At 39.9% G+C, this 22,391-nt stretch overlaps 1 protein-coding gene across 2 annotated transcripts in view; it reads left to right on the forward strand.

Annotated features, from left to right (window-relative positions):
- AFG1L (AFG1 like ATPase) overlaps nucleotides 1-21,739 on the forward strand; it is a 203,576-nt gene extending 181,837 nt beyond the window's left edge. The window contains exons 12-14 of one of the 2 annotated variants that reach the window (XM_043592063.1): nucleotides 15,067-15,207; nucleotides 17,452-17,565; nucleotides 20,589-21,739. In XM_043592063.1, the coding sequence (XP_043447998.1) occupies nucleotides 15,067-15,207; nucleotides 17,452-17,565; nucleotides 20,589-20,717 (384 nt within the window). In that variant the 3' untranslated portion in view covers nucleotides 20,718-21,739. Of the gene's footprint in view, nucleotides 1-4,471; nucleotides 4,608-15,066; nucleotides 15,208-17,451; nucleotides 17,566-20,588 lie in introns of those variants that run through there. The other variant, XM_043592064.1, reaches the window with a different exon arrangement.
- The last annotated feature ends 652 nt before the right edge of the window (nucleotides 21,740-22,391 follow it).

The following is a 22,391-nucleotide window of genomic DNA, read 5'->3' on the forward strand; positions in this document are numbered from 1 at the left end:
TGAATCTGTGCTCCCAGTTGCCCCCTAAAACAGGTGTACATGATAGATTTGAAAGAACAAGATGAATATGAGGGAAATATTTAAGATTGGATGCCGAGAGGTCTCAGGGCCAAGGGCATGCCACCTAGGGCTCTGATGTTTTCAGTTTGGATGACCAGAGGGATGGCAGGACCCTTGACAAATACCTGATATAGGAGAAGGGGACTTACAAGCAACTGGAAATCTAAGACTGAAGATACAGATCTGGAAGTCATTTATAGAGATGTGTTAGTTTGAAGTTGAAAGGAGTCCATGAAATCACCTGAACTGACACTGAAAAAGGAAGAGATGAGGGGTGTGGATGGGATTGGAAAATCTTACCATGGGATTTAGTGGAAGGAAACAGAGTCAGGGTCCTAGTTCAGCTGAATCAAAGGGACATTAGAAACAACTAAAATCTCCCACCATTTCTTGAATAATTTTTTTATTTTTATTTTTATTTAAAAATTTTTTTAACGTTTATTTATTTTTGAGACAGAGAGAGACAGAGCATGAACGGGGGAGGGTCAGAGAGAGGGAGACACAGAATCTGAAACAGGCTCCAGGCTCTGAGCTGTCAGCACAGAGCCCGACGCAGGGCTCGAACTCACGGACCGCGAGATCATGACCTGAGCTGAAGTCGGCCGCTTAACTGACTGAGACACCCAGGCACCCCTTGAAGAATTTTTTTAAATGGAAGTAATTTACTAGATTGGTAACATCTTGGGATTTGGAGGTTACTATGTAAAATGTGTTAATAGATGAATATAACAAGCCTCTGCTCTTAACTTAATCTTACTGTTTTCCAACCTTAATATATGTGGAAAAACTCTGTAAAATATAAATTATCCTTCACACTTACATGGAGATACAAAAATTATCTTACATACATTTTCCCCCAGTTTTATTGAGAAATAATTGACATACATCACCATATAAGGTTTAAAGTGTACAGCATGATGATTTGACTTACATATATTGTGAAATGTGATTACCCACAATAGGTTTAGTTAACATCCATCATTTCATATAGATAAAAAGAAAAGGAAGAGTGATTGTCTCATAACTGAAAGTTTGCACCTTTTAACCACATTCCTCCATCTCCCTTCCTCCCAGCTCCCCACCTCTGGTAACCACAAATCTGATCTCTTTTTCTATGAGTTTTTTGTTTTTTGTTTTTTAGATTCCACATATAAGTGAGTTTAAGTTCGTCTGTTAACTAACAAACTTAAAAGATGTACTGCTGTTGAGTATCTAAAGTTCTTACATTTTATTTCCCGGATTCCCTTTTGCTTCCCATCTAATTAAAACAAACTAAATAACAAAATAAGCCTTAAAAAGAAATAGAAAAAGAATAATTTAGGCATGTATTTATTTGTAGCAAAAAATATTACAGATATACACATATACTCACAAATAGAATTATGTAGATTTTTTAAAAAAGCAGGGCAAAGAGAAAATAGAGAATAATTAAGTTGAAAGGAAAAGTTAGTATATGTAAATGCATGTCATAAACCTCTACAAGGTTCTTACACTGAACAATTATATCAGCTGTCAGCTTCTCCCAAAGAGGGGGAAAGATGTTCAGTAAGTTATAAGACATAAAATTAGTTACTCAGGAGAAGTGAAGCTTTTTCTGGCACTTGGACCCATAGGGGCTTCTAAAAGATGCCGGCAGACAGTTTTCTCAGCACTATTTCTGCTGTCAGTACAAGTTTGTATCACACAGATTCTTATAAACAAGCTGGGGCCCTTATGACAAAGTACTGTTCAATGAAACTAGTGCTATAAGAGGTCAAAAATGCCTTATAAGTAAGCTTTTCTATTATCAGGTTGATCCAGAGAAATTGCTTAGAAATTGGATAAATGCTTGGAGGTTGGATAGACTCATGTTCAAACCTTTCATGAATGTTGTATATTTTAATAAAAGTTGAGTAGCAGATAATTCAAGGTTGTCTTTTTGGTAAGAAGACGGAGTGAAGAATTCTATTGGTCTTACTCTGAAGCATTTGGCCCTTTGTGTAACTAACAGCACAGAGAGGCATTCAGCCTTGCTCTAATTAACTTTTTAGTATCTTTAGAATATTAATTAGTATTTTTCACCAAGTATTTCCATGATTTTGAAAGCAGAAGAGTGGGAGGAAGAAAAATTCTTTGATATCCATTTCTTTTCCAACTCTGATTAGGCTTTTTCAGTATCCAAGTCTAAGAGGATTGGGGAGAGTCCGTGAACTCTCACAGGGAAAAGCAAAACAAAAATAACAAAATCTCTGCATTTGTAAGACTTTAACAGTTTCAGAAGTCATCATCCTCAAATTTAAAATAAGTTACTTGCAGGGGCCTGGGTGCCTCAGTTGTTAGGCATCTGACTTTGGCTCAGGTCATGATCTCATGGTTCGTGACTTCAGAGTCCCACATCTGGTGAGCACAAACCCTGCTTTGGGTAAAAACATGAATCTGCTTTGGGTGTGCCCCGCTTCTGCCTCCCTCCCTCCTCCCTCCCTCCCTCTCGCTGTCTCTCTCTCTCTCTTTCTCTCTCTCTCTCTGTCTCTCTGACCCTTGCCCACTTGTGCCCCCCCCAAATAAAATAAAATAGGTTACTTGCTATTCTATATCCTCTTGCTTTTTAGTGTCTTAAATGTCACTTTTCGTGCCTCCTTGCTTTGATTTCCAAAGGAAGGAGTTTACATTGATGAACCTTTCTTTTCAAACGCACGTTTAGAACCAGTAGCAAAGGTGTAGACCCTCATTTGGGGGTAATCTTTCAAATTTCTTCTGGATAGATCTCAAAGCCAGGCAAATTTAGAACAGTCTTTCCTCCAACAGAGATGTAGCAAATACTGCCCTCTACCGAGGGGATACGCAGGATGGCTTGACTATGTTAATGATTAAGTGCTAGTCTTCAGTTACTGATTTCAGTGAATTTGGTGGAATCATGTTGTTACTAATTACTTCATCATTACTGTATACATTCTTATTAAAATCATTATATTAAAAAATAGAAAACATAAGGGATGAAACATTTTAGCCTTGGCCACATACATTATTACCTCTGTCGTCTGTACAATCAGATATAATGTCTGAGGCATTAATAATAATGTTTAAATTTCCATTTGTTTTAAACCAGCTAATAAAATCTTTTTACTAGTGGGAAATTAGAAGGAGGTTGTTACCGTATTGTTTTCATAAATGAGTTTGTAAAATGCAGTAATGATGAAGTAATTAGTAAAAAAAAAAATAGGAAAAATGTGGAGATAAAAACACAGCGTTAGAAGAATGTGAAAAAGTAGGAAATCGTTAGCATCATCATCATTATTAAGAGGCACCACTGAATGTAAGCATCAATACAGCTCCAAGAAAATACATAAAAATTTTGGTTTTCTGTGCTACAGGCTATAAATCAAATATTTTTGTGACAGTTGTTGGAGTTTATATTTCCTACATGAACTGGAAGTATTCCTGGGAATCAACCCAGCGCAGTGCTTTTCATCCAGCAGGTACTCAATAGATCTGATTTGATGTGGTTTGTGTTTTAAGAAAGTTGTCAGTTCTGGAATCTCCAGACTTAGGTATCTCCAGAATTTGGAGATTTATTACATACAGAAAGCTAGTCAAGTCAGAGTGAGGAAAGAGTGCAATCATCTCTGGTTTGCCACATAGATTTTTTTGTTGCCATTGTTATTATACACTCCATTAAAAATGACACGCACAACCCCAAAAGAGTACTGCATTAGCCCATCATTATCTCGAGGGGATAGAGAGTTTGCTAAAGATCCGGTAGATTTGGGGAGAACTAGCCTTCCTGCCATTGAGACTCTAAGTCAAGGAGTAAATCTTTCCCTCAGCACACCAGAGAACATTTTCTGAAGTAGAGTGTGTAAGAGATGGTAATATTTTCTGGAATAGTGAGCTATTTCCCAGTTGGATGGTAGGGACTTCATATTAATGTGATTTCTCATATTAAGGTGCCGTATTACCAGTCTTGGGAAATTATGTACTCTACAAATACACACATTTCAGTGCTTTGTTTTTCTAGTTATTATCTTTATTGATTTGGTGCACATAGTTGTTTTAACAAATTCATATGATATTTTTAGTTTGTTTTGAAAAGGATGCATTCATCCTAATTAAAGTGTTTTTTTTTCCCTATTAAAAAGCACTTTTCTTTAAGATATGATGTATTGTCATTTCTGTATACACAAAGCAAGATGCCATGCATACTTGTGTAATGAGGGGCTATCAGGGTAGCACTACAAGGAATTTATAAAGAGAAGTCTATACAGATAAAGAGTAACCCTTAGGACAATATAATCTAGACAGCGCTTGAAATAATAATCATCCTACTTGAGCTGAAATAATGGTGGCAGAGCAAGCATTAGCCAGGCAGAGAAAAAAGAAACTCAAGCTGACAGCTCATTCGTGTGTGCTGAAGTGGACCAACCGCTCATTGCAGGGCAGAAGGCAGCCTGGTGGTAACGCTCGTGCATTTCACACTGGTGTGGCTTTGAGAAAATCCCCGCTCCTGGCACCAGGGTCAAACCGAAGCAGACAGCTGTGCCGTTTCTCATACAGGAGAAAGAAGACAGCAGGCAAGCTCTTTATTCCTAAAAGTTTTTTAGAAAAACTGTGCTACATATAATCCAGCTGTATACTCCCAGTAATTAAGGAAAACAAATGCTCTTTGCAAACTCATTATAGATTTAAAGTTCTTTAGGTTTTCATCAGGTTTCCACAGAAACAAAGAGTTTGAAACAATAGTCGAGAATGCACAAACCATCGAATAAGTGGATTTTAATTGTTTCTGTTTAGAAAATTATTCAGATAGCCAGCCACATCAGAGACTATTAAACTTTTTAATTGCTCAGGTAGAAAGATGGAGAGTGCCATCATTATCTATCATAAGAAGAATCTGCATTAGATAATGCTACTTGAATTTTGAGCTAGAATAACATACTCAAGGATGCTACTAACTGAAGTGGCATTTAGTAGTCGAAAATAATCATATGCTTTAATTATTCATAGGACACAATGCATGAATTTATAATACTAATTATGGTTTCAAAAGGTGTCTTATGCTATGGTTTACTTACATAAGAGGATCAACTAATGCAAACAAAAGTGTAAATACTTACAACTGCTATAGAGATCATGTGCATGCAATTTTGTGGTGTGTTAGGTCAGAAGAGTAGAGAAACGTATCTTTGTGTTTTGCGAAGTTCTTGTGAGAGTTAGTACAAAATTTGTATTTGTTAAGCGTTCAGTAGTTACCATTGGTTCTGAAGAAGACTTGGTGATCATGTGTTTACTTGTTCACTAGTCTTGTATTATGCAAGATCGTGTTCCCTGGGCTGGTAGGTGCCCCAGACACTTGGGTGGACAAGATAGTACTGACCCTCCTGGGACTCCCAGTCTCGTACAGTGGAGTAAATGAGGGTGGCAACTGCAGCTTTGAATAGATTTGTAACTCCTCAAGCTCTTTAGTATATGCATTTGCGGTGACTGTTTTACACATTCACTCTTCATGATTATTAGGGAAGATCAGGGGATTAAATAACTGAAAAGCAGGGGTGCCTGGGTGGCTCACTTGGTTAAGTGTCTGACTTTGGTTCAGGTCATGATCTCACAGTTTGTGAGTTCGAGCCCCATGTCGGGCTCTGTGCTAACAGCTCAGAGCCTGGAGCCTGCTTCGGATTCTGTGTCTCCTCCTCTCTCTGCCCCTCATGCTCATGCTCTGTCTTTCAATAAGATATAAATGTTAAATTTTTTTTTTTAAACAGCTGAAAAACAAAACCAAAGAGTATACTTTGCAATCAGTAAAGATCTTCAACATTGTTTTGCTACATCATTCAGTTTTTACTCTTTTGTCACAATATATTTTATTTCCCTTTTGGAAAATGCAGAAAAATCTATAAAATAAAGAAGATCATAAAATATTATAAAATATAGACTTCTAAGTCTGTCACTATCTATAACAATTGTTAGCATTTTTACGTATTTAGTCTTTTTCCTACATATATATCTTGAGCAAAATAGGTACCTTAGTATAATTATAATTTTGAAGTATGAGTTTTTCACTTAGCTTTTTATCATAAGCATGTTTTCATATCATAAAATATGTTTCGTAAACATTATTATTTGTTGGCAATATGTTCCATTATGTCAGCATGCCATAATTTATTGAGCCTTTCCTCTGTTGTTTTATTTTAAAGTTGCTTTTAGTTCACATAGTTATAAATAATCCTGTATATAGCCTTTGGTTGGATTTCTGGTCACTTCCTGTAGATTGATTTCTAGAAACAGAATGATTGGGTCAAGTTGATGACTTCTTTTAGGGCTCTTAATACAATCCAACAAAATATTTTTGGAGCATCTGAACTAATTTACTCTCTTAGCAGCAATGGATGTCTCATTACCTACTTGCCAGCATTGAGTAGTATAATTTATTTTTCTTGGCAAAATTGCTATATGAAAAATGATATATCATTCTTATTTTGTCTTTCTTTGGTTACTAGTGAGCTTGACTATATTTTTCATTTGTTTATTAGCCTCTTCGACTTTGCTTTTAGTTCAGGAATTATGTATTCGTATCCTGTGTCCATTTTTCTGTTGGAATGCTCTTATAATTTTAGTTTCATTGCAGTCAGTCCTTATCTCTCTCAGTTGCCTTTTTCATGCCAGCTTGTTTTTTCTCTGTGACTTTCTGTTTTTATTTGATTGGTCCATGTCTTCTGGTATTCTATTGGGATGCCACATAATTTTCTAGCTTTTTTTCCTTCTAGCTCTTGTATACAGTTAATCACCAAGTTTTATTTTTAGACATGAGTTCTGTGCTACACCATAAAAATGCCATAATTGATTAAGAAAAATAAATGAACATAAAACAAATGACAGTATGTGTCTTTACATATCCTCATCAATTATATAAGACCAATCTTGCTACAAAAGCTAGACATACTTTTCTACGTGTGCTGGACTTGCTAAGGACTTTTGAAATATGGGCTTTTCCTAGTAAACCTCTCTGTAGCAAGTATAGTGTTTCAGTTAGCTATTGCTACATAACAAATCACCCCCAAAATTCAGTAGCTTAAAAAAATAAGCCTTTATTATTGCTCTCTAATCTACAGGCTTAGCTGGAAAGTTCTTTTAATATATTTTGGATTCACTTATGCATCTGCAGTCAGCTTTGCTGATCTTGGTTGGGTTCTCTCATCTACTATGGGCAGGTGGGGCAGCAGGCTGGAGGCTGGCCTCAGCTGTTTTCTCAGCTTAGACAGTTGGCTCTTCTTCTTATGCTGTCTCCTTCATCGGGAGTCCAGCCCAGCTGTTGCAACAGAATGAGCAGAAGTGTGTAAAGCCTCTTGAGACCTAAGCTCAGAACTGGAAAATTGTGACTTTAGCCTCATTCTATTGGTTGTGGTAAATACAAGTCTGGCCCAGATTGAGGAGTTGGGCAGACAGATGCTAAGACATGGAAGAGATGGAAAGTCACAATCTAAAGAGTGTAGACAAGGAGGCAAGAACAATTGGAACCATTATGATAATTAGACTACCCCACAAAGGCATTCTTTATTTCTCCAAAAATATATTAAATGGGTTTAAATTGAAAAATTTTTAAGAGAATTTTTAAGTTGCACTTGAATGCCCCAAGCATATTTAAATATCGAATACTAGGGGAAGTAAGGGTGAGTAGTCCTGTGGCAGCATACCATTTGGAGGGTGCACAGGGCTAGATGAGATAATTTGTCAGCATCTATATGTGTTTCGATGAAAGTGTTTACTAAATTTCCGTTATATAATCAGAAGAAAAATAAACTTACAGACATATTTAAAATGCATCAAATATTAAATTTGAACAAAACTTTAACATCTTTTCAAATTTGTAATGAGAAAAGTTGCCTCCATTAACATAACTTTTTAAAAATCAGCTTTGAGGGTGCCTGGGTGGCTCAGTCGGTTAAGCATCCAACTTCAGCTCAGGTCATGATCTCACAGTCCGAGAGTTTGAGCCCCACGTTGGGCTCTGTGCTGACAGCTTGGAGCCTGGAGCCTGCTTCAGAGTCTGTGTCTCCCTCTCTCTCTGCCCCTCCCCCTCTCATGCTCTGTCTCTCTCTGTCTCAAAAATAAATAAAAACATTAAAAATTTTAAAAATAAATAAAAACCAGCTTTGATTTGAAATGGATAAGTGCAGTTCCTGATTAAAAAATTTTAATGATAATCTGAAGAAAACTTGAAGAGAAATTTTTGATAGTGACCATCTTGTGTGAAGAAGAATCCTTATCCACCTAGGAAATGTGAGAAAGTCTTCCACTTCCAATAATGGTGGACTCTGTCAGTAATTTGCACTGATCCTGTCGTTAGGATGATGAAGGAAGATGGATGAAATAAGAATTAGGATAAGCTAGCTGCTGAAACAAACAACCCCAAATCTCAGAGGCTGAACAAATGAACGTGTATTTCTTGCTCATATCACCATCCAGTGTAAGTTGGCCAGGACACTGCTCCATGTGGTCCTTCATGGAACCAGACTTTGTCCCTGTTGTGCTTCCACCCCTCCTTCGAGTCCTCAGAGCTCTCTGTTCAGCATGCAGGTAAGTCAAGGCAGTGAGGATCCTGTGGGCCAGATCTAGAAGCCATGCAGATCACTTTCCTTTACATTCCACTGGCCTTAACCTGATCACACGGCCACACCTAAGTGCAAGAGAGTCTGGGGAATAGTGTCTAGCTGGGTGCCCAAGAAGATGAGGAAAACATGGATAGTGGTGAGTGCTAGCAATCTTTAAAAAAAAATGAGCTGAGTTGAACTGAGCTTACTTTTGGCAGCCTCACTGGACCAGCAGGACAAAAGTCAGAGTTTAGGACCAGCCCAGGATGGGGACCTAGTAAACTACCCCCACTTTGGATGGAACCTTGAAGGACTGAATGCTAGGAATAAGTGTGAACTAGAAGTCAACTAGCTCTCTCGTGGACTTCGGTCAAATTCAATGAGCCAAGTGACTCAGAATACTTCAAGCCTCGAACTTGGCTTTACTTCTATGAGTGTTTTTTTTTTCCCAAGATATACGAAGATACACAAAGCAAACATATGAGGAGACAAGACACTGTGGATGTGAACAAGAACAAGAACAAGAACAAATGATAAAATTAGGAACTCCAGATATTGGAATTATGAGTCTCTATTTTAAACAACTAACCTTATATATTCAAAGAGATTTTTTTTAATAGGCTTGGAAATTTAAGTGTAGGGATCTAGAAAGGTACATCGGCTTTGGAAAGAACCAATAGAAATTCTAGACCTATAAAGTACAATAACCAAAACAACTCAATGGATGAGTTTAAGAGCAAATAAACCAGAGCTAAAGAGAAATATAGTGGACTAGAATAGGGGTCAGAGGAAGCTATCCACGGTGAGTCATGAAGAACTGAAAAAGGGAAAATACAAAATAAAGGATAAAAGCAATGGAGAATATGAAGTTTAGCTTAGGTTCTCTTAGAGTACCAGAAGGAGAAGAATGATGGAGCATGGAGCAGAGGCAATATACATGTACAGATGGACTAGATGTTGTCTGACATTTATGGAGAAAAGGAATACAGCACATTCATCATCAAGCTTGCATGGAGAAAATTTGCTCAAATTAAAACATGACATAAATGGAAATATATCAATCTGGGCTGTGACAGAATGGATTTTGACATCACTAGGCCTTTGATCAGGGAACTCTGGCGCTTGGCCGCAAAAGCTAAACGTGAACTATTGGGAGATGCTACCATTTACCTCATCCCCTCTGTCTGGTTTTCCTAGTGTGAAGAACATAACTATATAACTAAAGTCAAATTTCACCCCAAATATGAAATCCCTTATCCTTTTGTCAGACTGTATAGGAGAAAATGTATGTTCAGCCTTATGTTTTATTTTCTTTTTAAATGTCCCTGAAAAAATAATACTTCCATGATGAAGAAAACCTTGGGGGAAAAATGTCCATGAAAAAACTGATATTATGATCTCACACATATGAGATAGGGTATAAGATTCCAATTATAAAAAATGACCCCCCACCAGAAATACTATTTTTGTTATTTAAAAGTAACACAGTTCATGGGGCAGGGATGGGGGGAGATCAAAAAGGTATAACAAAATTAATCTTTGATTCCACCACCCAAAGATAACCACTGTTAACATTTTGATCTATATCTTTCTAGACTTTTCCTACATACATACTAAGATATACAACAAAGGCTTGCCTTGGGAATGGGGAATTTGGGCCAACTAAGAAAGAATAGGAGTTTTTTTTGTAGGTGGTTCAATTATTTTGGAGACAAATGGGTATAAAAGAAAGAATAAGTCTGCTCCTTGGGCTGTGTTGTGTTTTATTCACACATTCATTTGCTAATTCATTCAGTAAGTATTAAGCACTTCCTATGTGCCATGGTGCCATGTGCTGGGGGTAGGCGCTCTTCATTCTGTGGGCCTGGCGCCTTCCCCCACCTGTAGTGCTAATGGTATTACCAAAAAAGTGGGAGGGGGCTGGCCTGAGACATGCTATTTTTGTCATCTGTAAATATGACTTCATAGGGCGCTAATGTGCCTGGCTGACAGAGACCGCAGCTTTTACCTCCTGAGTGCAAAGGCAGAAGCAAACTGGAGTCGAACTATTCACTTGTTTGGGCTCCCTGGCCTCATGAGCTCAGGAAAAGGTTATTTGATAGTTACTAGAAGAGTGGCTACTATTCATTAAATATCTGTTGTATGCCACATAGGTACTGTGCAGATACCATTTCATTTGCTTTTCATGTGACCTCTTAAAATTAATTTAAAATTATATTAATAAATTAATAAAATAAATGTGCTTTTCACATGACCACTTTAATAACTAACATTTATTGAGCACTTACTATGTGACGGCCACTGTTAGAAGATTTTACACGCAGTCAGTACAGTGAAGCTTCAGGACAAACCTGTGAGACATGTCCTGCTATGATCCCCAGTTTACAGATGAGGAGATGGAAGTTCAGAGATACTTGCTCAAGGTCGCATGACTGGATGTGACCAACAATTCCAAAGTATAAAGTATGTTTTTGCCCACAACTTTAACTTATTTTATTAATGAAAAATCGCATTTCTGAGTAATAAAAAAACAAACCAACCCATCTCTCACCAAAATCAATTCTGAGAGTTTATCACTTCTTGGCTACTTCAACATTGAATCTAGTATAAGAAAACACTCTTTACTAAAGATTTCACATTTTAGATTAATATTAATCTAATGTTGGAGCTGGTTTCCTTGGTTAATGATGTCCTCCTTCAATTAATACATTTCATTCTTAGGTTTTATTTATTTACTTATTTATTATTTTATGTTTATTTATTTATTTTTTGAGAGAGAAATAGAGACAAAGACAGAGAATCCCAAGCAGGCCCCGCACTGTCAGCACAGAGCCCCACGCAGGGCTTGAACTCAGGAACCATGAGATCATGACCTGAACCGAAATCCAGAGTCGGGTGCTTAATTGAGTCACCCAGGCGCCCTTCTTCTTATATATACATTATATATATATATATATATTTTTTTTTTTTAGTGTTTTTTTTTTTTTTGAGAAAGAGAGACAACGTGCAAGCGGGGGAGGGGCAGAGAGAGAGGAAGACACAGAATCTGAAGCAGGGTTCAGACTCTGAGGTGACAGCACAGAACCTGATGCAGGGCTCAAACTTACAAACTGAACTCATGGACCAGAAGTCAGAGGCTTAACTGAACTGAGCCACCCAGGTGCCCCTCTTTTTATGCTTTTAAAGAAAAAATTATATTGTTACCTCTCTGCAGCCTAAGTTGGGATTTCTTTGTCAGTGAATAACCTTTACTAGTTTTAATGTTTTTTGTGGTGGTGGTGGTGGTGGTGGTGGTAAAATAATATATAATATAAAATTTGCCTTTTTTTTTTTTTTTGGCCATTTAACCATTTTTAAGAGTGAAGTTCAGTGGCATTAAGTCCATTCGCGCTGTTGTGCAGCCCCCACCACGGTTCATCTCTAGAACACTTTCATCATATTCCCAGACTGAAACTCAGTATCCATTAAACAGTCACTCCCCAGTGCCCACTGTTTTTTTTTTTTTAACCATTGTTTTAAACTGTATAAAGCTTAATTTTCTTTACATGAATGAGCATGTAATTTTTTAGGGATATGATATTTGCTAATATAATGGCAAATGTAGAACCTACTGACAAAGGTATATAATTTGTAAAAATAGCTGAGTGGGCAAAATTCTGATTTTCAGTTGCCCTAGGCACTCCAGTGCACTTCTGATGATGATTTTCCTTGGGCATGTAGTTATACTGATAGAAATCACATCCGTGCATAAAGAACGAGTTTAATTATACATAACTACATACCTAAGATGAGGTTTTACATTTTTTTACATATACTTTCTGATTTACAAAAGATGAGACACTAAATTCTCACTGATCTTAAAAAAGTAGTGTGTCACCCTCAGAGCGAGTGTCCTATTGTATGAGTTACACGCTGTATCTTGCCTTCCCCCTCCCCCTTTAGGGAATTGTTTTCCTTCTAGGGGATTCCACAGGCTCATTTGGTCCCTGCTGTGACTCTGAGGACTGGCAAATGCACAAAGACTGATTTAGGGGTTTGGATATGGTGGATGGGGGAGCAACGTAACTGGTCCTATTTAAAATGACACTTTACATCCTCAACTCGTCTGTATTGAGCCTAATCATTTGAGCTCAAGATAATAAAAATAAAAAGCAGCCAAAGTGATTTGAGTGCTAATGTATGCCCTAGGCACTGTGGTAAATCCTTTGCCTGTATTATTTTGTGTCATCTTCACAGTCCTGTGAGATAGGAATCAAACTCCCATTTATAGATGGGAAAACTAAAGGAAGAGAGGGTGCCTGGGTGGCTCAGTCAGATCATCTGACTCTTGACCACAGCTCAGGTCATGATCTCATGGGTTTGTGAGATCAGGCTCTGCGCTTACAGCATGAAGGAGTTCTTGGGATTCTCTCTCTCCTTCTCTCTCTGTCCCTCCCCGCTTGCTTTTACTCTCTCTCTCTCTCTCTCTCTCTCAAAATAAACATAAAAAAAAAAAACCAAAAAACTAAAGGAAGAGAAAGATTAGGTAGCTTGCCAAAGGTGCACAGTTAATAAGTAACAGACTGAGTATTCACTCCTGGTTCTTAACAACAGGCTTGACAGCAGGGTTCCCTTGAAGACAGCCAAGGTTAAACAAACCAACAACCCCACAGTAGAGTCCCTATATGGCCGAGTGAGTTGGGGAGCCTCAGCTAAGGCCAGGCACTGGGTCTGGAGGTAAAGGCTGTCCAGCCAGGGAGGGAAATGGGAAAGGCAAGGGTCCCCTCTTCCAGCCTCATTTGGTACCTGGTTGGTGAGAGGAGATGTGGAGAAGGGACATCTCTAAGCAGATTTCCAAAGGAGCCAGGACATTCTTTGTGCTTCTTTGTGCCCTCAGTCTCGTGCGCCTTTGCTCAGGGTCTGATAATTGCTGCATGCTTTTTTTTTTTTTAAGTTTATTCATTTATTTTTGAGAAAGCAAGAGAATGCATGAGTGGGGGAAGAGAGAGAGAGAGAGAGAGAGAGAGAGAGAGAGAGAGAGAATCTCACACATTGTCAGTGCGGAACCTGACTAAAGGCTCTATCTAATGAACTGTGAGATCATGACCTGAGCGGAAGTCAGATGCTCAACCAGCTGAGACACCCAGGCGCCCCAACTGCTGTATCCTTCTTAGAAGCTGCTCTCGCTTGAGGGAACCACTTCCCCAGAGCTTCACTCTCTGATTTACTCTCACCTCCCCACACTTCCGTGAGGGGTCTACTTTCCTGAGTGACTGGATTCAGCTGGTTGCCGGGAGAGTATAGGCTTAAATAGATGGGCTCTGTAGTGGAAATGACTGTCTCTCCTTGTCACAAGTCCCTAATTCTCCCTGGAACATGGTCATACCTACATTTCTGGAAGAAGTTTTGGTGCAAATAACTCAAGGAAGGGAGAGGTTTTTGGACAGGGTGGAGTGTTGGTGGATTCTGCCTGAAACTGAGAGGCTTCACAGCCTGTGTCCCAGAATGTGTTTGCAGATAGTTTTCACGATTTTCATGAGCTAAATTCATGTTTCAGGAAGAAGTGCCTTACGTTATAGGTGGAGCCTTTGTGAATAATTTTGTGAGCCTTGAGTGTTGGACCCTCCTCACATCAAGAGGGAACATGTTGCTCCAACTTATGCTCAAGGTCTCTGTCTGCTTCTGGTCAGGAAACCCTCTAGTATCTCCTATAGAAGCTGGCAGTGTTCACTGTCTTGCTCTTGAACACGTGTACTTGAAATTCAATGGAAGATTTTTTCTGATGATTTTTTTATTATTATTTTAATGTTTAATTATTTTTGAGAGAGAGAGACAGAGCATGAGCCGGGGAGAGGCAGAGAGAGAGGGAGACACAGAATCCGAAGCAGGCTCCAGGCTCCGAGCTGTCAGCACAGAGCCCGATGCAGGGCTGGAACTCACAAGCTGTGAGATCATGACCTGAGCTAAAGTTGGATGCTTAACTGACTGAGCCACCCAGAGGCCCCATTTTCTGATGATTTCATACTGAAGCATAGTCTGTATGTCAAAATGGTGACATCAGAGGTGGCTTGCCATTGTAAGATAGCGCCATTTAGTGGTAGTGACAGTTTGCGGTTGAGCCATAAGAAGGATTTGTTGGGACACGTTTACAGTTATGTCATAGAAAAATAAAAAAAGTGAAGGCTGAGTTTAAGACAGGGACCTACAACCTAACAACTGAGGCGGCTCAAGATACTCTTTCACTCGTCACCACACTCTGTCCTCTCTCCTGCCCCTTTCCTCCATCGCTATTACAGTTTCGGTAGACACCGCTCTTCACCTGCTGTGAAAACTGCTCCATTTGGTCAGGTTACCCCAAACCACCCCCTAGATCCGACCACGACCAGAAAAGGAGGTGTTTTCAAATTAAGGCAGGGCAACCAGAATTGGCTTTAGGTTTCTAGTCTTTACTTCATTTTAATTACAGCCACTTGGAGCCAGTGACTATCTGGAACTGTCAAAGAATTTCGATACGGTATTTTTACGAAACATTCCACAATTTACGCTGGCCAAGAGGACACAAGCTCGAAGATTCATAACTCTCATTGATAACTTCTATGATTTCAAGGTAAGGATGTAGTGCATTTTCTCAAGACTAAACATTTTGAACTGTGGAGCCAGCTTGCCTGGGCTGGAATCCTGCTGTATTCTCTGTGTCTCACTATCCTCCTCTGCAAATTGGGGATAATAGGATTTGCCTCAGAGGATTGTTGTTGTTGAGGGCAAAATAAGCTAATCCATGAAGAACATTTAAAACGTTGTTTTGGTTGTTTTGAGGATTAAATGAGCATGTAAGGCAACTCGAATATCATGTGGCATTTGAGGGCAGGAGGCAAGTACCAGAATCCACTAGGAGGGAGAGGTGAGATTTTAATGTTTCATTAATTCATTCATTCAGCAACCTTTCTCATGCTAAGCAGTGCTAAATGCTAGAAATTCAATGACAGGCGAAGCCAGGTCTAGTGCCTGCCTTCATAGAGCTTATAGTCTAGTGTCAGAGAAACATTAATCAGACATCCACAGAGCTAAATGTGAAGTCACCACTGAGGACTGATCTCTTGGAAGGAGAGAGAGGAGTATGGTGCTCTGAGGGTCTGGGGGAGAGAAGGCTGATCTTTGGAGGTGGGGGGTGGGGGTGGACACAGGGAAGGCCTGCTGTGGACCGCCTACATCAGAATCCTCTGGGCTACCAAAGGCCCACATTCCAGAGCCCACCCTGTCCCCAGACCAGCAAATGAGCCCTAATCCCAGGGCTGTTCATCTGCAGATTCACAAGCTCCTACACCGCTCCTTATAAATGCTGGAGAAGCGATGGCTAACCTCCAGTGCAGGTTGAAAAGGGGTCACCAGGGGGCATGTTTGCAGCTTGCAGCAAAGGCCCTGTGGTAGGCCTGAGCACAAAGGGCAACCAGCCTGGCTCAGGCATGGTGCCGAGAGGACTCGGCCACAGTGAGTCACCTCAAAATGTGCCACACACTCCAATGGGGCCAGCATACACATGCTCAGCTAGACAGGAGAGGAAGGAAGCTAGGGGATCAAGTCCGGTCTCTTGTCTCCTGCATCACTTATCCAGACACCCTGCTCTGAAATAATCATGTGGGGTCCAGCATGAAGGGAGTGAGCCTGGAGGTGGCCCTCTGTTTTTAGAGGGCAATGCTTCAAGAAGAAAGTGGCAGAGGGGCATTAGTAGGTGGTTCTTAGAGTAAGAGGATTGATAAACTCTTACTTGTACATGTTTCAGCTAGGAATAACTTAAGGAAAACATATGCCTCTCCCCCTGTCCTATCTCACCCCCCATTGTTTCACTTCTTAATTAATGGGAAAGAAGATTTCTGTGGCAATATGATGGAATACCAGAACCACTCTCCTAACGTTTGCTTTAACTATATATCACACATGTAGGGCTGATATTCTTTTTTTAGAGAATCATTGAAATTCTCTTATTTCAGAAATTGGGAGCGCTAAACAGACATTATTCTAGAATGTATTCATGGAAATTTGTGAAATCAGAGTATTCCTGTCTCAATGATGAAAGAAGTGTCATTTGTGATTAAAAAGAATTTGTAAGAGGAGGTAGGAGACCGTCTGGAGATGGAAAAAACTAGTCCCAATGTCAATACATTATTTTAAAGTATTGGTATCGTTGTTTAAATAATGATTTTTTAAAGGATAGCTGTGAATCCTGAAAACAAATTCAGGACTTGGTAAGCATCAAGAAGAGTATGTATTATCTTTAAATTTGTGGACATAGAGTTTATAAAGATATAAAAGCTGTTTCCAATATATGATCACATATGCACACTCAAACACGTAATCAACAAATATTAATGCCAAGCTTAGTCTTTTTGAAGAATCTCTTAGTGTAGGATGCTGATATAAATGTAGGTTCTAGAAATTCAGGGTGTAATTAGAGTAGCAATGCATTGAACTTAGCAGTCACCTCTGCAAGAAGCATCTTTGATGTACACAGAGACGGGCTCCAACCAGCCAGGTGTAAATGTCAACATCAAGGTGTAACGGAAAGACCACTGGACTTCAGATTGGGAGACCTGAGCTGGCATCACGAAAATCTTTGCTTCCTACTTTACAGGATATTACAAGATGTAAGGAAATATTTAGAAACGTACCATGCAGTTTAAAAATACCACTTTAAAGAAACACAAACTATTAGGAAGAATACAGACGTTCTAAAAGCGAACATCTAAACTCCTTGTAATGACAAACACAATTTTATTTCATGAGAGATTTGCTCTTACTTTCGAGTTGTGACATGTAAGGAGTCGTACCATTTCCTCATTCTCCTCTCTTTCAGGTGCGCATAATTTGTTCTGCATCGACTCCTATATCAAGCTTATTTTTGCATCAACATCATGACAGTGAGTTGGAGCATAGCAGAATACTGATGGATGACTTGGGGCTGAGCCAGGTAGGCAATATTAACATAATCTCTTTTTATTATAAAACAGCCTAATTGTTTTGGGTTTTATACGTGGCTACGTTTTGAAGAAGGAATGCGATACATATTTAACTATTGACTTGCTGCTTTCTTCTAAAGCCATTATAGCAGACTTTTCTCTCAATGTCACTAAAGTAGAGAATAAAATCTTAGGGTGGAAGGAATCTTCATGATCGTTTTTTGCATATAACGAAAACGAAGACCAGAGAAGGGGACCAGTGGGCCTGTGATCATCCTGCTGACTAATGGTGGGCAGGCCAGAAGCTGGACACCAGGGCACCTGTGTCTGGTGCTGGGCTCATTCTGCTACACCATGCTGCCTTTTTCTTTTTTTTTCTTTTTTTTTAATTTTTTTCCATGTTTTTATTTTTTGTTTTTGAGACAGAGAGAGACAGAGCATGAGCAGGGGAGGGGCAGAGAGAGAGCAAGACACAGAATGCGAAGCAGACTCCAGGCTCTGAGCTGTCAGCACAGAGCCCAACATGGGGCTCGAACCCGCGGACCGTGAGATCATGACCTGAGCTGAAGTCAGACGCCCAACTGACTGAGCCACCCAGGCGCCCCACCATGCTGCCTTTTGTAGATATTCTTCGTGTCTACTGGACTTGTAGAGTGCAAGATACAGTATCCAAGCATGCAGGCTGACTATTCCAGGACCATAGAGTGCCTGGCAAGACCCTTGGTTTAAAAAGAAGTACATCTTTCATCTCCCAACACCTATTCCATAAACATGCTATAGAGAACCAGCCAGTGCTGGCTCAGTCCTCCTGGAGCTTGGGGTCTGGTGATTCACCCCAGGCCAACCTAAAGTGATGTTACATTTCCTTATTCTGTATGAACATTACAGGGGATATTTCTCAACAGTTGAAATATTAGTCAAAATTTTAAAGCTATCCATAAACAATAATCTCCAGAATGAGGGGAGCCCATTCTTCCAACCCCAGAGTTGAAAGACCATCTGGAGTGAGGAAACATTTCCTTACTGACCCAAGTAGAAATTATGCAATCTTAGGAGTTTGGGGAAATGAGGCCTATAATTCATTAAAAGGTGAACTTCTGGGGCACCTGGGTGGCTCAGTCAGTTAAGTGTCTGACTTTGGCTCAGGTCATGATCTCACATTTGTGAGTTTGAGCCCCATGTCAGGGTTTGCGCTGACAGCTCAGAGCCTGGATCCTGCTTCGAATTCTGTGTCTCCCTCTCTCTTTGCCCCTCCCCTGCTCACGCTTTGTGTCTCTCTTTTTCTCAAAAGAGAAATAAACATTAAAATGTTTAATAATTTTTAAATAATTATTAAAATGTAATAATAAATAAACATTAAAAAATTAAAAAAAAAAAGAAAAAGGTGAACTTTCAGGGCACTTGGGTGGCTCAGTCAGTTAAGTGTCTGACTTTTGCTCAGGTCATGATCTCACGGTTCGTGAATTTGAGCCCCACATTGGGCTCTGTGCTGACAGCTCAGAGCCTGGAGCCTGCTTTGGATTCTGTGTCTCCATCTTTCTCTGCCCTTGCCCACTCATGCTGTCTCTCTCAAAAAATAAATAAACATTAAGAAAATAAAATTAAAAAATAAATTTTGAATTTTTTTTTTTCAACGTTTATTTATTTTTGGGACAGAGAGAGACAGAGCATGAATGGGGGAGGGGCAGAGAGAGAGGGAGACACAGAATCGGAAAGAGGCTCCAGGCTCTGAGCCATCAGCCCAGAGCCTGACGCGGGGCTCGAACTCCCGGACCGCGAGATCGTGACCTGGCTGAAGTCGGACGCTCAACCGACTGCGCCACCCAGGCGCCCCTGAATATTTTTTTTAAAAGTGAACTTTCAAAATATGACTGCTTAAACCTATGTGTAAAAATAAATAGCTACTTATAAATCTATATGCTAAGAACTTTCAAAATGGTGGTTTCTTTAAGAACGATACGTGTATCCAAATAATATCTTTTACTGTTTGAAAAAATACACTGGAGGGGCTATATCATCTCAGTTTCTAAAGTTTTTTAAATCATTGGTGCTTCAGTTTTTCTCCCTATGATCAGGGTTCACATGTAGGGTAAAGTAAGCTCAACATGTGGGGCCAATAATCTATGAAGGAATGAGGGCTTTGGACCACAGGGTCATGCAGTTTTGCAGTAGGTCAGCCAGGAATACGTGGACTAAGGAGTCGAGAAGTTTTCTCTGAAGAAATGTGGTAGAAACCCCTAAGGAAAGAGACGCAATTTCTCTTTCTCACTTACTGACCACAAGCCCATGTTGCTATCACCAGTCCCAGGCTGTTTGCTGCCCTCACTGAGGGATCCCCGACTTAACCGTGGTTGGTGGGATCACAAAATGTCCCAGCAGCTCAAGACCAAAGGGCAGCTCTGCCTTCCCAAAATAGGCTTCCAGGCCACTCTCTAGGCCCACAGGGGACCTCTGTGTCAGCCCATTAGGAAAAGGTTCTGCAGGAGTTTATCCTCAGGGCCTCTGGTTGGGAATGTGGCCCTGCCTGTGACGCTTCAGAGGGATGTGTCAGCCTCTTCCAAACTTGCCAGAACTGCTGTGTTTTGGGCATTACTTCCTTCTGGTGTGCACTTTTGGAGAAAGAATTCTTTTCTGTCTGACGTGTCCTTTCTTCAGATTCTGCAGAAAACTTTCATCATGCAAAAACTTTCTTCATGCAAAAATGTTCATATTTGGATTTTGGGGCATTGCTTCAGCTTTAATTATTCTTCTTATGTTTTCCCTATCATTTTCTCCCTGGTAATTTGTTCTATCCATTGATTATTGGCTTAAATTAGTGGATTCTCCAATATCCAGAGAGATTATTATATATGAAAAGAGATTATTATATATGAAAAAAAGGTGTATGAAACATTTTAAAATCTAAACCAAAAAAGGTAAACCTAAAAAGTTGTTTTAACCCTGTACTTAGTTTTGTAAATCTTCATTTGTGGTAGTTTTAATTGGTGCTGGGTTGTTTCCTTTGTTTTGTTTTGTTTTGTGTTTTGGTAACCAGGACTCAGCAGAAGGACTCTCCATGTTTACCGGAGAAGAGGAAATCTTTGCGTTTCAGCGCACGATTTCCCGGCTCACAGAAATGCAGACTGAGCAGTACTGGAATGAAGGGGACAGAGGCAAGAAGTAACCGTGACTTTTTCATGAATAAAACTCAGGACAGATGATCACGGCGGGGAGAACTCTTCATTATGGAACTTGAAGGAATCATTTTCTCATCGTTAATTATGCACTTTGTCCTCTGAACCATTTTTATCTAAAATTTCCCTCAGAGATGTAGTAATGGATTCGTAAGTCAAAGCCATTTTTGTAGGGTTTTTTTTGCCTATTTATTTGGCTTTATTTCTGCACCACAAAATTAAAATCATCACTGCTGAAGATTAATGTAGGACCAGACCTTTTGGTTTTGTATTAAGCCACTTGAATGATCCTTGAACACACACACACACACACACACACACACACACATACACACACGGTTAAATGCGGTGTCGTTATGGAAATCTCCGAGCTTTGACTGCATAGTAGCCTCATGATACAAACGCATCTTTTATGAGAGGGGAGAAAAACCCCTATATTTCAATTCAAAGCCAAGAAACTTTCTGATCTTATTATAAACTAAAGAGAATAACATTTTAGAATATGGGCTTATATGTGTGATTTTGGGGGGCCAAGAATGACACTAAATCTCCCAGGCTTTCAGGATTCCTCACAACCAAGGATATGTTTTTTGACCTGCTATCAGGCTTGGCAGAGGCAGGACCAGATCTTCAGTGGACACGAAGTTGCCCGAAAAAAAATTGAGGATGACACCATAGAATAAGGAGCGAGGGTGTCAAATTCTAACCCGCAGGCAGATCCCCCAAGTCTGACTGCCAGTAGAGGAACAGATGCCAGGAATAGGGGCCAGCGAGAGGGTGTCAGGAGGGGACAGAGTCCTGGGCACACAAAGTAGCAGAGCGGATTCCAGCTCATCTGACGCCAGCAGGACCCCAGTGGACGGGAGGCTCTGCCCAGCGCTCGGACGCCTTTGCTCTGGCTGCCAAATGCCACTCCCCACTCTCGCCTCTGCTTCTGTGGTGAGATGGACTTAACCGTAAATGAGAAGGAACACTGATGAACCTGCTTAAATAAAATCTGACTTGTCCTTCATCGAGGTCTTTCCTTCCTTCATTCAAGTACAACCTGACTTTGCTATTATCCCAGAAGGGATCTGAGTTGAGGCTGTTAATAGGATCTAAATCCCTCTTCCAGGAAAAAAGAGAAAAGGAAAACTGCGAAATCTATAACATATTGTGAAAATCAAATACGTGGGGGGAGTAGGCACAGTTCAAATGATTACGGTTGTCAACACAAGCCCTTTTGAATCTTTTGAATTTATACGTGAATCTATCCACATGGGTCTATTTTGGACATTAACCTAAGTCAAGCAGATAGATGGATAGGGTACCCAAGTATAGAGAGAAGTTTAAATCAAGGATTCTGAAGATTAACTGTGGATTTAAAAACATTAAAAGTTTTTTATTTCTGGGGTGCCTGGGTGGCTCAGTCATTTAAGCATCTGACTTCAGCTCAGGTCACGATCTCATGGTTTGTGAGTTCGAGCCCCACGTCGGATTCTGTGCTGACAGCTCAGAGCCTGGAGCCTGGCTTCAGATTCTGTGTCTCCCTCTCTCTCTGCCTCTCCCCTGCTCACACTCTGTTTATCTCTCTCAAAAATAAATAAACATTAAAAAAACATTAAACTTTTTAAAAATTGAAGTATAGTCACACAGTGTTGCATTTAGTTTCAAGTGTACGTGAT

The sequence above is a fragment of the Prionailurus bengalensis genome, chromosome B2 (assembly GCF_016509475.1).
Source record: "Prionailurus bengalensis isolate Pbe53 chromosome B2, Fcat_Pben_1.1_paternal_pri, whole genome shotgun sequence".
NCBI classification, from domain to species: domain Eukaryota; kingdom Metazoa; phylum Chordata; class Mammalia; order Carnivora; family Felidae; genus Prionailurus; species Prionailurus bengalensis.